The sequence below is a fragment of the Balaenoptera physalus genome (assembly GCF_965194825.1).
Source record: "Balaenoptera physalus genome assembly, chromosome: 10".
Taxonomy (NCBI): Eukaryota; Metazoa; Chordata; class Mammalia; order Artiodactyla; family Balaenopteridae; genus Balaenoptera; species Balaenoptera physalus.
In genome coordinates this window covers 88,448,349-88,460,483 of record NC_138889.1, presented here as the reverse complement: position 1 = coordinate 88,460,483, position 12,135 = coordinate 88,448,349, and the positions used below count along the sequence as shown (strand labels likewise).

The 12,135-nt window shown below is 42.6% G+C and overlaps 1 protein-coding gene and 1 long non-coding RNA gene across 15 annotated transcripts in view; one reads left to right on the top strand and one right to left on the bottom strand.

Annotated features, from left to right (window-relative positions):
* KIAA1549L (KIAA1549 like) overlaps positions 1 to 12,135 on the bottom strand; it is a 288,634-nt gene that overhangs the window by 55,880 nt on the left and 220,619 nt on the right. For 13 of the 14 annotated variants that reach the window (XR_014250248.1, XR_014250249.1, XM_082410400.1 and 10 more), the window contains 2 exons: positions 10,704 to 10,921; positions 4,212 to 4,341 (listed from right to left, as the gene is read on the bottom strand). Coding sequence is in view for 12 of the 14 variants with exons in the window: in XM_082410400.1 (XP_082266526.1) it covers positions 4,212 to 4,341; positions 10,704 to 10,921 (348 nt within the window). In the remaining 2 variants the exon portion in view is untranslated. Of the gene's footprint in view, positions 1 to 2,089; positions 3,895 to 4,211; positions 4,342 to 10,703; positions 10,922 to 12,135 lie in introns of those variants that run through there. The other variant, XM_082410391.1, reaches the window with a different exon arrangement.
* The window catches only part of LOC309636906, a 382,209-nt gene that overhangs the window by 291,144 nt on the left and 78,930 nt on the right, over positions 1 to 12,135 (top strand). The gene's annotated exons all lie outside the window — the stretch shown is intronic.

The following is a 12,135-nucleotide window of genomic DNA, read 5'->3' as shown; positions in this document are numbered from 1 at the left end:
AATCTCTTGCATTCCTATACACTAATGATGAAAAATCTGAAAGAGAAATTAAGGAAACACCCCCATTTACCATTGCAACAAAAAGAATAAAATACCTCAGAATAAACCTACCTAGGGAGACAAAAGACCTGTATGCAGAAAACTATAAGACACTGATGAAAGAAATTAAAGATGATACAAACAGATGGGGAGATATACCATGTACTTGGATTGGAAGCATCAATATTGTGAGAATGACTATACTCCCAAAGCAATCTACAGATTCAATGCAATCCCTAACAAATTACGAATGGCATTTTTTACAGAACTAGATCAAAAAAATCTTAAAATTTGTATGGAGACACAAAAGACCCCGAATAGCCAAAGCAGTCTTGAGGGAAAAAAACAGAGCTGGAGGAATCAGACTCCCTGACTTCAGACTATAGTACAAAGCTACAGTAATCAAGACAATATGGTACTGGCACAAAAACAGAAATATAGATCAATGGAACAAGATAGAAAGCCCAGAGATAAACCCACGCACCTATGGTCAACTAATCTATGACAAAGGAGGCAAGGATATACAATGGAGAAAAGACAGCCTCTTCAATAAGTGGTGCTGGGAAAACTGGACAGCTACATGTAAAAGAATGAAATTAGAACACTCCCTAAAACCATACACAAAAATAAACTCAAAATGGATTTGAGACCTAAATGTAAGGCCAGACACTATAAAACTCTTAGAGGAAAACATAGGAAGAACACTCTTTGACATAAATCACAGCAAGATCTTTTTTGATCCACCTCCTAGAGTAATGGAAATAAAAACAAAAATAAACAAATGGGACCTAATGAAATTTAAAAGCTTTTGCACAGCAAAGGAAACTACAAACAAGATGAAAAGACAACCCTCAGAATGGGAGAAAATATTTGCAAACGAATCAATGGACAAAGGATTAACCTCCAAATATATAAACAGCTCATGCAGCTCAATATTAAAGAAACAAACAACCCAATCTAAAAATGGGCAGAAGACCTGAATAGAGATTTCTCCAAAGAAGACATACAGATGGCCAAGAAGCACATGAAAAGCTGCTCAACATCACTAATTATTAGAGAAATGAAAATCAAAACTACAATGAGGTATCACCTCACACCAGTTAGAATGGGCATCATCAGAAAATCTACAAACAACAAATGCTGGAGAGGGTGTGGAGAAAAGGGAACCCTCTTGCACTGTTGGTGGGAATGTCAATTGATACAGCCACTATGGAGAACAGTATGGAGTTTCCTTAAAAAACTAAAAATAGAATTACCATGTGACCCAGCAATCCCACTACTGGGCATATACCCAGAGAAAACCATAATTCAAAAAGACACATGTACCCCAATGTTCATTGCAGCACTATTTACAATAGCCAGGTCATGGAAGCAACCTAAATGCCCATCGACAGACGAATGGCTAAAGAAGATGTGGTACATATCTACTATGGAATATTACTCAGCCATAAAAAGGAACGAAATTGGGTCATTTGTAGAGACGTGGATGGATCTAGAGACTGTCATACAGAGTGATGTAAGTCAGAAAGAGAAAAACAAATATCGTATATTAACACATATATGTGGAACCTAGAAAAATGGTACAGATGAACCGGTTTGCAGGCCAGAAACTGAGACACAGATGTAGAGAACAAACATATGGACACCAAGGGGGGAAAGTGGCGGGGGGTGGTGGTGGTGGTGGTGTGATGAATTGGGAGACTGGGATTGACATATATACACTAATATGTATAAAATGTATAACTAATAAGAACCTGCTGTATAAAAAATAAATAAAATAAAATTCAAAAATTCAAAAGAAAAAAAAAAAAAAGGAGCTGGTCCCTCTGGTGTTTCCTAATCTGGCAGAAATGACCTGGAAATGTTGGCCTGGCTTCAAGATCCCCATACCCCGTAGGAAGCATGACGTGTTTCCAACTGAATGACCTGTTCACTGCTGAGCTAATGGATTCTTTTGCCAGGAGTGATTCAGGGCTTTTGGAAAATCAAGATTCAGAAAACGAATGCATGCATTGTTTAAAACTAAGACTCTTATTTTTTTTATTTTTGTGAGACATGACATCTTATAGAGCTCAGAAATACAGGGCATATATTATGTTATGAGAAGACAGATGTACAGTGTTGTGAGGGCACATGCAGGTCGTATTGTGGTGGTTAAGCGGATGGGCTCTGGAGTCGGGTAAACTTATTATGTAACTGCTTGGAGCCTTGGTTTCCCATCTGTACAACGGACATAGTGAGAGCACCTACCTGACTGGTGACTGCAAATTCAATGAGATTATACACATAAAAAGACTAGAATAGGGCCTGGTCTAGTGTGCGCAGTCAGGAAATGATAGCAAATACTTCTCATGGGATTAAAAGGCTCAGGAGGAGACACAAGAAACAATTTCATTCTCAGCATCAACAGTCTAAATTCCTAAAATTGTTCCCTAGATGATCATCTTTTCTTAAGGAAACTTATATTTGCTTATGTTTTTGTGATCACACAAACTTTTCAAAGAATTGTATATTTTAAAATATCTATTGAAATGAAGTGTGCTTCCCCTAAAGTAATCTGTAAGTGGAATATTTATACATGTTTGTGAGAGGTGAGCAACCTCCTTTAAAAAATCGTCCCTCTCCTTCTACTGTTCTACACAACATTCCAAGAGTATTAGGTGAGTACTGCAAGTCCTGGCACAGTGGTAAAAAAAAAAAAAACCCTGCAGCGTTCTCTTTTCAAGACTAATAGGGAAACCTCTGGCCTATTTCCTCAAACTGTAAAAATGTCTGTGTCTAGAACCTCACGAGAAATCTATTAATACAAATCTTGAAATAAATTAAGAATCCTATCATACCTCAGCAGAATAGTCCCGAGCAGAAGAAAAAGTTCCCCAAACTACAAGCATCCAGGATGAATAGTCACTGTTAGTAGGGAGAGATTAATTGAAAATTTCAAACGCCCTATTTTTAACCACAGGCTGATTATCAAATTGATGATCAAGTTTAGTATAAGAAATATTTGTATGAGGAGAAAATTTAACATTGAATAATTTAATCTGGAGGAGAAAAAAAGATTTGCCCAAAGCACCTGGAATTTTACAAAACTAAACCATCAAACTGTTTTCTATAAAAAAGGAAAGAGAAATAAAAGGGTATCACCACCAACACAAATATCAAGTTTAAATGTAAGGAAGGTAATTAGAATTCAAATTAGGTATAATATCTCTGTTTTTAATTGGACCATTAAAAAATCCCACTTTAAGTTTCTGTGGCAAACAATGACCAGTCCTGAGGGTGGAGAAATCTTATTGCCTTCAAATTAGCACCGGATGTTTAAGAAATCAAGTGTCATTTTCAAGTTACAACCTCACAATTGTAACAAAACTTTATCTGGATATATTTGAATCATAACTCTTGTTACAGAAAAATTTTTATTTGTAATTAGAGAAACATTTTAGGAGAAAGGGAAAGAAACATTTTCATAAAACCTAGGAGTATATTCAAGGCCATTTGAAATCTTGGGGCAGGATAAAGCATTATTGAACATCTCAGCATAGTATTGTTCATGTGAGCTCATGAGAGCAACTACATGTGACGGGATGTAAACAACGTGAGAGGAGGCACCAAATTGTAAGTCATCATCTGGGGACGTTTGATGGGATTAGAAGCATTTTTACAGCTTGGAGCCTCCCTGCACATAAGCATGTGCTTCATCATATGCAATCACCAAATCGCTCTGTTGGAAACCTCATTGTTTCCATGGCATATTGAGGAGTTATGAAATCAGGAACAAATCCAACTTCTCAACGGTGCTATGGATTAAAAGAAGCCTATGTTCAAATGAATTCTAACCCACAGCCATAGTTCCTACTGAGTTTGTAAGGACAAAGGGGGAAAAAATTAAGGACATTTATAATTGCTGTTGAGTTTAAGGTCAATAATGTACTATTCATAAAATGGTTGAATTTAGACACTGAGCTCCTTTGAGCAATAATTTGTTACTCTGACACATTCCAATTAGTCTTACTTTGCAAAATAGGTAATAAGGAACAATAAAACAGAAACCATTTTAGTGCATTTTAAAATTCCACTAATATGCAGTAAACTGAAACATTATAGGATGCTCTCTCCCCCCTGCATTCAGGACAAAGCAAAGCTGTATTCAGCTCGGCCCACCAGAGACTTACATCGTATCCGCTGTTACGGATTCCACGCCGAGGTCGCTCCCGAGTCACCAGAAGGTCCATCTCCGTTTCCCCCGGACTCGGGCTGTTCAGAGATTGCCGACTCCGGTAGACAGAGTTCTTCATCTGTTGCCTGAAGAAAATTCAACAACTGTTATGATGCAGCAAATGCCCTGACAGATGGAATTCTCCACTGATCCAAACTACAGGCAACCAATGAAGGGTTTGGATTTGCTTCACGAATCTCAGAATTGATGGTATTTGTTCCCTGGCCATCAGGGGCTGTAGAAAGAGTAGAATGAAGAATTTTCTTCCAGATGCTATAACCATTTGGCTGAATTGTAAATGCTCTTTTGTATGGAAACTAGGTAACTATAATCAATTGCAACACTGCAACCTCATCTAAAATTCTGCTGATGGCAAGGCCAGGGACTCTCCCTTGACCCTCTAGGACAGTTAATGCTGGAAGAACAAACTTGCTTTTGTTAGTTTTGTTGACTTAGCAGCCTCCTATTCCTTTTCATCTTTCTGATTTCACATGCAGGGTTCCATGATGTGTTAACAAACGCTATGGCTAATGAGCTTCTTAAACACAAGTGTTGATAGACTTTCTTTTCTACCTTTACCACAGTGGATTCCCTTCTGGGCTAAGGAGCCATAAACCAAAAGGCAATTTGGGGCCCATCCATCCATCCATCCATCCATCCATCCATCCATCCATTCATCATCCAGTATTTACTGAGTGGCTACTATGTACCAGGCACTGTGGAAGATGATGAAGATTCACAGTGAGCAAGACAGACATGGCCCTGCTCTCCTGAGCTTACATTCTAATAAGGGAGACAGACAATTCGCATGATAATTTCCAAGAGAAATAAGGGCTATGAAGAAAAAGGAGGTGATGCGACAGATGGTGATAGGATGGGGAATGACTTTAGATAGGATGGTCAGGGAAGGCCTCTCCGGAGAGGTGACATTTCGGCAGACACCTTAACAGAGCCAGCCACGTGCCAGTCTAGGCACAGAGCATTTCAGGCCCAGGGAGTAGCAGGTCCAGAGGCGCCACTCAGCTCCCGCTAGGAAATGCATCATCACTGTCTTGTTTCCACCTGTCATTAGAGGAATTTTTTGAGGAGGGGGAAAGAAACAGTAACATAGTGAGGGCTGTGGCTGTGCTTTTCTTCTTGCACAAGAGTCAACTCTTAGGAGCGGGGACTTTCACATGATCCTGCAGGGTTCATCCCACAAAGGTGGGATAAAATCACTGGCTACTTCCCTCTCATCCAACAGTAAGTTTCTCTCTGTAAATAACTTGCATTTCAGAGCATCTGCCTTCAGAGAACTCCCCAAACACCACCTATTTTGTGTCTCGCTTCTAAGATTCTATCCATTCATGGGTTGAAGGTAAAGAGGTTGCATTATTTATTCCCAGTGACTATGGAAGAAACCTGGGAGATATAGATACCTTTTCACGATCCCACACCCAGTTTGTCACAGCATGACACTCACACACTGTTAGTCTAGAACAGACATTAGAACTCCCAAGGCAAGACACTACCCTTGCAATTAGTCTAGGGAATAAAACACACTATTAGACCGACTCCCTCACCATGAGGAGCTTATACCTGTTTAGAGAGCCTCTGTGGTCTTTGCTTGCCTGGCACCCAGGACAACCCTCTTTAGGTAAGAGCACTAGGATGGTCTTTGGGGGCCAGCTTTCCTCCAGGGACAGGCATGTGACTCAGGCTGGACAGTCAGAACATCACAACCCCATGGCCATAACAGTTGGTCAGAGGGTGGGCACCTGAGTTAGTCAAATGAGACTAAGTCTCAAGGCTTTTGCTACAGCAACCAGCAAAGAGGCATTCTCTTGGCGTTGAGGTTTCTAAGAAGATAGGATATAAGCCTAGAGTTGTTGGTAACCAGTTTGCCACTATGAGGTAAAAGCCTGCCTGAAAACCAGCCAGTAAAGAGTGAAGAAACAGCAAGGTAAACATGGAAGACATTCTATGACCTCTTGGATCTAGCCACTCCTGAAGCTTTGGCCTGTTCAATGGTAAATTCCCCTTTTATTTAACCAGTTTGTGTTGGTTTTCCATCATTTACAACCAAAAGAATCCTGACTAATATAGGAGCTTACGACCTAGTGTTATCAAATGTGCCCTATAGTTATCTGCAATTAGAGGCTTCCTTTAGGAAAGAAGCACAACCTTGTGAAACACAATCTGTTCTGAGTGATTCACACTTTAAGGCAGACCCCAAAGAATTCTTACCCTTGACCTAATCACAAATCATTTTTTGAAGAAGCAGACTTCACAACTGTCCTGAGATTGCCAATTACTAATAAAGGTGATGGAGGAGCAAATACTAGGATTAGCAATTGACATTCAAGTAGTTTATTTTGGAAGTATTAGAAATACAATAGTGAGATTGTGTAAGCCCTTTCAAGAACCATGAACGTGGGTGAGCCCTTAGACACTGGCATACGCCCCAGTCTCCCTTTCCGTCAAAGACAATGTTTTTTTATATACCGCTTAAAGATTGCTGTTTGACATGGATCTCAATTGACCAGATCACCAATGTGTGCCTGATATGCAAGCAACTACTTCGAGATAAATTAGGCTTTCAGGTAGAGAAATTACTTATTTTAATCAAATAGAGTTCCATTAGGTATATTCATTTCCTATTGGTATTTTTGCTATATTCTTTAAAAGTTAACAAATTTTGAAACTTGCAAACTTGAGATGTAAGTTTTTTAACCTTTGAAAATACTGCTGGGAGGATAATGATAAATATTATTTGGATTTTTTTTGGAGCCTGGGATTAACCACTATAGTTTAAGAATGTAGTTTCCAAACTGTGTTCTACAGAACCCTAAGGTTCCATAAAGACGGACTAGAGCCATTGAGAAGGAGGAGGAGGACACCCTGCTTCTATCAGAGAAACTCTGTCTTTATAGGTTATTGCCTTAGGTTGGGTTCCCCCAGCAGCAAGCTCTGTGATGATCTGAGTAGAAGCAGAAGTGGTTTATTTGGGAGAGGGTTCCAGGAAGCACAAGTTGGGAAGTGGGAAAATGAGAGAGGGAAGGAAAGGAGGCCAATAAAGGATATGCTCCAGAGCAGATCAGTGTTTTGGGCATCTGGGGCACAAACTCACTAGAGAAGTGTGGGAGACAGATGTTTTAACATGTAGGTTTCATTATTATTCAGGTGTGGTAAAACCAACAGATCAGGGGATGACTGCCATTGAAAAGGTAGCTCGTATACTCACAGATCTCAAGAGGAAAGGGCATGCCACACTATGGAGGGCCACATGGAAAGCACAAAGATCAGTCACAAGGCAGTGGGAGTGTGGGGAAAATGTGGGCAAGAGCCTTCATTGTGGCTTTCATGGGAAAGGACTGGCAAGGCAGGGTAAGCAGGCTTAGGACTGGCTCACTTGAAAGATTTTGGCAGACTCTGGGACACGGGAGCTGTCCCTGTTTGCCTGGTACCTGGCCAGGGTGATTCGGGCAGGGAGACTGGGGGCTCAGATTGCAAAAGCCCTGTGTGCAAGAGGCAGCTGGAGTCTGGGCTCTAGCTTGTTTGGTTTGTGTCTGACAAGTGCACTTGCACGTGAGACTTACTATCCCTACGAAAAGGTTAGCCAGCCCTGGGAGGGGCAGTCTCTCCAGGGGCAAGGTCCCAGATGTCAAATCATCAAACATAGAAACCAGACAACGTGGTTATTACAACAGTGTATAGTTCTTCTGCCAGGGGTATTTATCCATCAGTTCCCATCTGTCAGTGACTACAGCTGCTCCAGAGCACATTAACTACCTGACACTTCTGGTCGGGGGCTCACGTCAGAGTCACAGATGAAGGATGCTGCTGGCCTACAGGGGGGCTGAGGGGACATGCAGGGGGCCTCTGACAGCACCTGCCTCAGTTATATTACATACTCTGTGTCTCTGGGTAAGAGTTTATAACATAAAAAGGGGGGTGTGCTCTGACTTAAAAAAAAAAAGCTGTGAAAACTCTTTTAAAGGGTATCAGGATGAGTCATCATTTGGAATCTAAACTTTGTCTTTGATTTATTTAGGTCTCAGGGTAAGATTCTGGTTATTGATGCTACCTCTGGCCTAGAGAATGAGTCCCTTACTTGTGCCTTGCAGGGGCTAGGTCACTGAGAGCAGAACCTCTAACGAGTTGAACTGTGAACAGTAATTAACAGGCAAGTCTAACCTGTGATAACAGCTAACACACAGCAGGTAGCAGTGGACAGTGCCTGGGGTCAACAAAAATAGCACCCGAGGGGCTTCCCTGGTGGCGCAGTGGTTAAGAACCCGCCTGCCAATGCAGGGGACACGTGTTTGAGCCCTGGCCCGGGAAGATCCCACATGCTGCAGAGCAACTCAGCCCGTGCGCCACAACTACGGAGGCTGCGTTCTAGAGCCCATGAGCCACAACTACTGAGCCCATGCACCACAACTACTGAAGCCCGCGTGCCTAGAGCCCGTGCTCCGCAACAAGAGAAACCACCGCAATGAGAAGCCCGTGCACCGCAATGAAGAGTAACCCCCGCTCGCCGCAACTAGAGGAAGCCCGCACGCAGCAACAAAGACCCAACGCGGCAAAAAATAAATTAAATTAAATTAATTTTTTTAAAAAACTTAAAAAAAAAAGAATAGCACCCGAGAGCTTACTGAGCCTCTGTTACTCTCCTTTTCTCTATTAATCTTTGTCTTCTCGTCCCAGTCCCTTGCTGACCCCATCTCCCTTCCTATCCCCCACCTCACTTGATTTGTGGTTATCTCTATTTTTCCCTTAACTGGTCAAAAATTTTAATTAAATCATTTCTTCAACAGACATTTCCTAAAAATTACCTATATAATCCCAGCATCAGCAGGCCATCAAAGGGCCTTAAGAATCTGGCCTGACCTTTTGTTAGGCAGTGGAGATGCACCTCTCCAGAAAAAAGTTTTGTTCATTCTCCTTATAAAATACCTTAAGAGAAATTTTCATTTCTCAAATAATTACCAAACTAAGTTCCTCTTACTTGTACAGGACTTTTGATTCATTTTCCAAGTATCAGCAGGAAACCCAGGAAAAAAACTCACCACCCTAGTCTATAAAAGACCCCTGAAGTAAAAAGCCCCAAAGTATAAAGTGAAAGCTAAAGAAGCCCCAGCCTCCCAATAAAATCTACATATGTTCTTTTTTTCCTACAGTTATCAACTTGGTGGCACATACGTTGTGATCCCATCACAGTGTGATTTTAGATCAACAGCTCTTTATCCCCACCAAGCCTAATGAGAAGCCTGGTAAATGAAGCAGTGGCTTAGAATTCTCTCCTTTCATTATTAAAAATAAATTATGGTGATTCCATTCATAAAATGTAGCACCTTGATTTTATGGCTTCCATCTAAGCCTGCCACATAGTCATTTTGGCTTTTAATAAATATCCACTCAGGCCAGGAACCATTCTGTCCTCCCCGGGGACCTCTGTAGAGGGTACGTCTGCCAAGGCTACAGGATGGGTTGCAGCAGGCAGTTCAAAGTCAAGGGGCCACTGCCAAGGAGGATTTGAAAGAGATGGTCTCAAATCATGAAAATGCTTTTGGGGAAGTACCTCAGAGGGAAGGCAAAGAAGAGAAGTGGGCCTATCTAGCTTTGCTGACCTCTACCCCTTTTCCCAGTAGGTGAGGCCACTCCCTGCTGAGTTAGCCGCAAAGCTTGGAGAGATGCCGATTCCAACCACCAGGCCTACCCGCCTCTTGCTAGGCCAGGCCTACCTTTTCGACTGTCACAGCAGCTCACATTTCAAACACCCATCGCACTTGTGAGCAATGAACTTTTGGGGTGGTGATCCTTCTCTCCCATCAGGCCTTAAGTTCCACAAGAGCAGTGATTGGGCTGTCCTGTCCACCATAAAATTTTGAATGAATTGAATGAATGAACATGTGACCATGACAGTATCCAGGATCATGCATGGTGCCCAATACAGAGCAGGTGACAATAAATGGCAAGTGAATGAACAAGTCTATGAATGAAAGAGGAACTCAGCATGGAGACTGGAGTAGCGGTGCGGTAAATACTTACTGAAGCTGAATGAAAAGGTGAGGCATGGGTTCTGTTTTTCTTATGCAAGAGCCACTAAAATAATTGACGAATACACTGTCCCTTGATCTGGAAGTTGCATAACCAGGTGGGTGATAATTATATCTGAACCCAGCTCTGAAACAGCTACAGGTTTGAAAACATCATTAAGCTAAAGGACAATTATGGTTGTTTGCACAAGTATTTTTTTTTAATGGCTTCAATTTTATTCTCTTCCAGACTCACTGTGGAACTCCTGCTCGTACAGACCAGTGTGGCCCAGACCAGCAGCCTGCAAAGATGATAGTCCTAAGGTAACAAACAGATCCAGAGGCCCAGACTGTATTGCCCGAGGCACACCCTGCCCTCATCCCACTAATGGTACAGCGACCTTCAGAGAATCCCTTAGGGACTGCACCTGTTTTTAGCCTCAGTGAATGGGGCACACATTTCTGGGTCTGGATCCAAAACGTGCTCGATGTCCTTTGGGGCTTTTTCATACATCTTCTTTCTTTCCATCTGAGCCTTGCTCGCCTCCACCGGAGGGAAGTCGTAGTATCCCTTCCTCTTGGCTTTGAGGCGCAGCTTGTTCCGATAGTGCTCGATGTCTGACTTCTGCTTCAGGGCTTTGTTCACCTGGGGAGAGAGACAGTCTCAGGCCCACACCTGACCAGGCACAGCCCATAGACAGGAAGCTTCATCAGACAGTCACAACACCTGGAAAAGCCATCCTGGGCTTCACCTCTGGTCCTTTGAGCCGGCCAGACCCACCTGTGTCCCATGCCAAGACCAGCCCTCAAGAGTGGACCACAAACAGTGTGGAGCCTGGCACTTGCCTAAGTCACCTGAGACCTTCCCTCAGGGCCTCCTTGCTCATCTATTTGAGTCTACTCAGGTCTAGGCCTGACTCTGCACTTTTAGCTTTGCGGTGTGGGCCTTAGTCCCGCCTAAACCCTTTTGGTTCCCCTGTGTGGAAGACTCGGACTTGGCAACCCAGCTAGACTTGGGGTTCCAACCCTAGCTCCAGCCCTGAGCAGCCCAGTGGCCTCCCCTGGCTGTTTAGCTGGTGTCCAGCTGGATAAGACAGCCAGTTCCTGAAGGAGTAGAGTTGAGATGAATGGGGTGGGAAAGGGGAGCAGACACCCTGCTCCCAAGGTCTCCCCACCCTATTGACCTGCACTTGAGAGCTTATTTTTGTCAACCTATAGCTTTCTTGAAAGAAGCCGTGCATGGTCGCTATTGCCAACCAGTTCCTGCTCACCTGTCAAAGATACAAGCAGATGACTGTGCTAAATAAGTAACAAATGATGAGCATTTTACTCCCACAAACAGAGCTGAACGGTGAAATCTGTCTGACACCTACTGAACAATACGGAGAACCATCAGTGCTGCTGGTAATCAGACTTGACTACATCTGTATAATCATGTATAATGTAGAGAGCATTTTCACAGCTGTAATTTCAAGGGACAATCATGGAAAGTCTGGTAAGTGTGGGGATGACTTCCACCTGACAGGTGAGGAAACTGAGGCCCCAAAATGGCTAAGTTAGTAAAGTGCAGAGTTGGGACCCCTAGCAAACTAAGTAAGAGCTCCCCTTATAGAGTCTGTGATGTACAATCACTGCAGTGACTTAATGTGTGTGAAGTCTTCTTAACCTTCATGACAACCCATAAGGCACGTTATTTCATTCCCCATTTTACAGATGAGATTAAGGAACTTTCTCACGGTCTCCACAGATAATCAGTGGTGGGGTCAGGGTTTGACCTTGGACAGCCCATGTCAGAGCTCTGAGTCTGCACAGTTAGCTACAATGTACACTGCCTCTCAGGAGGAGAAGACGATGAAGTAC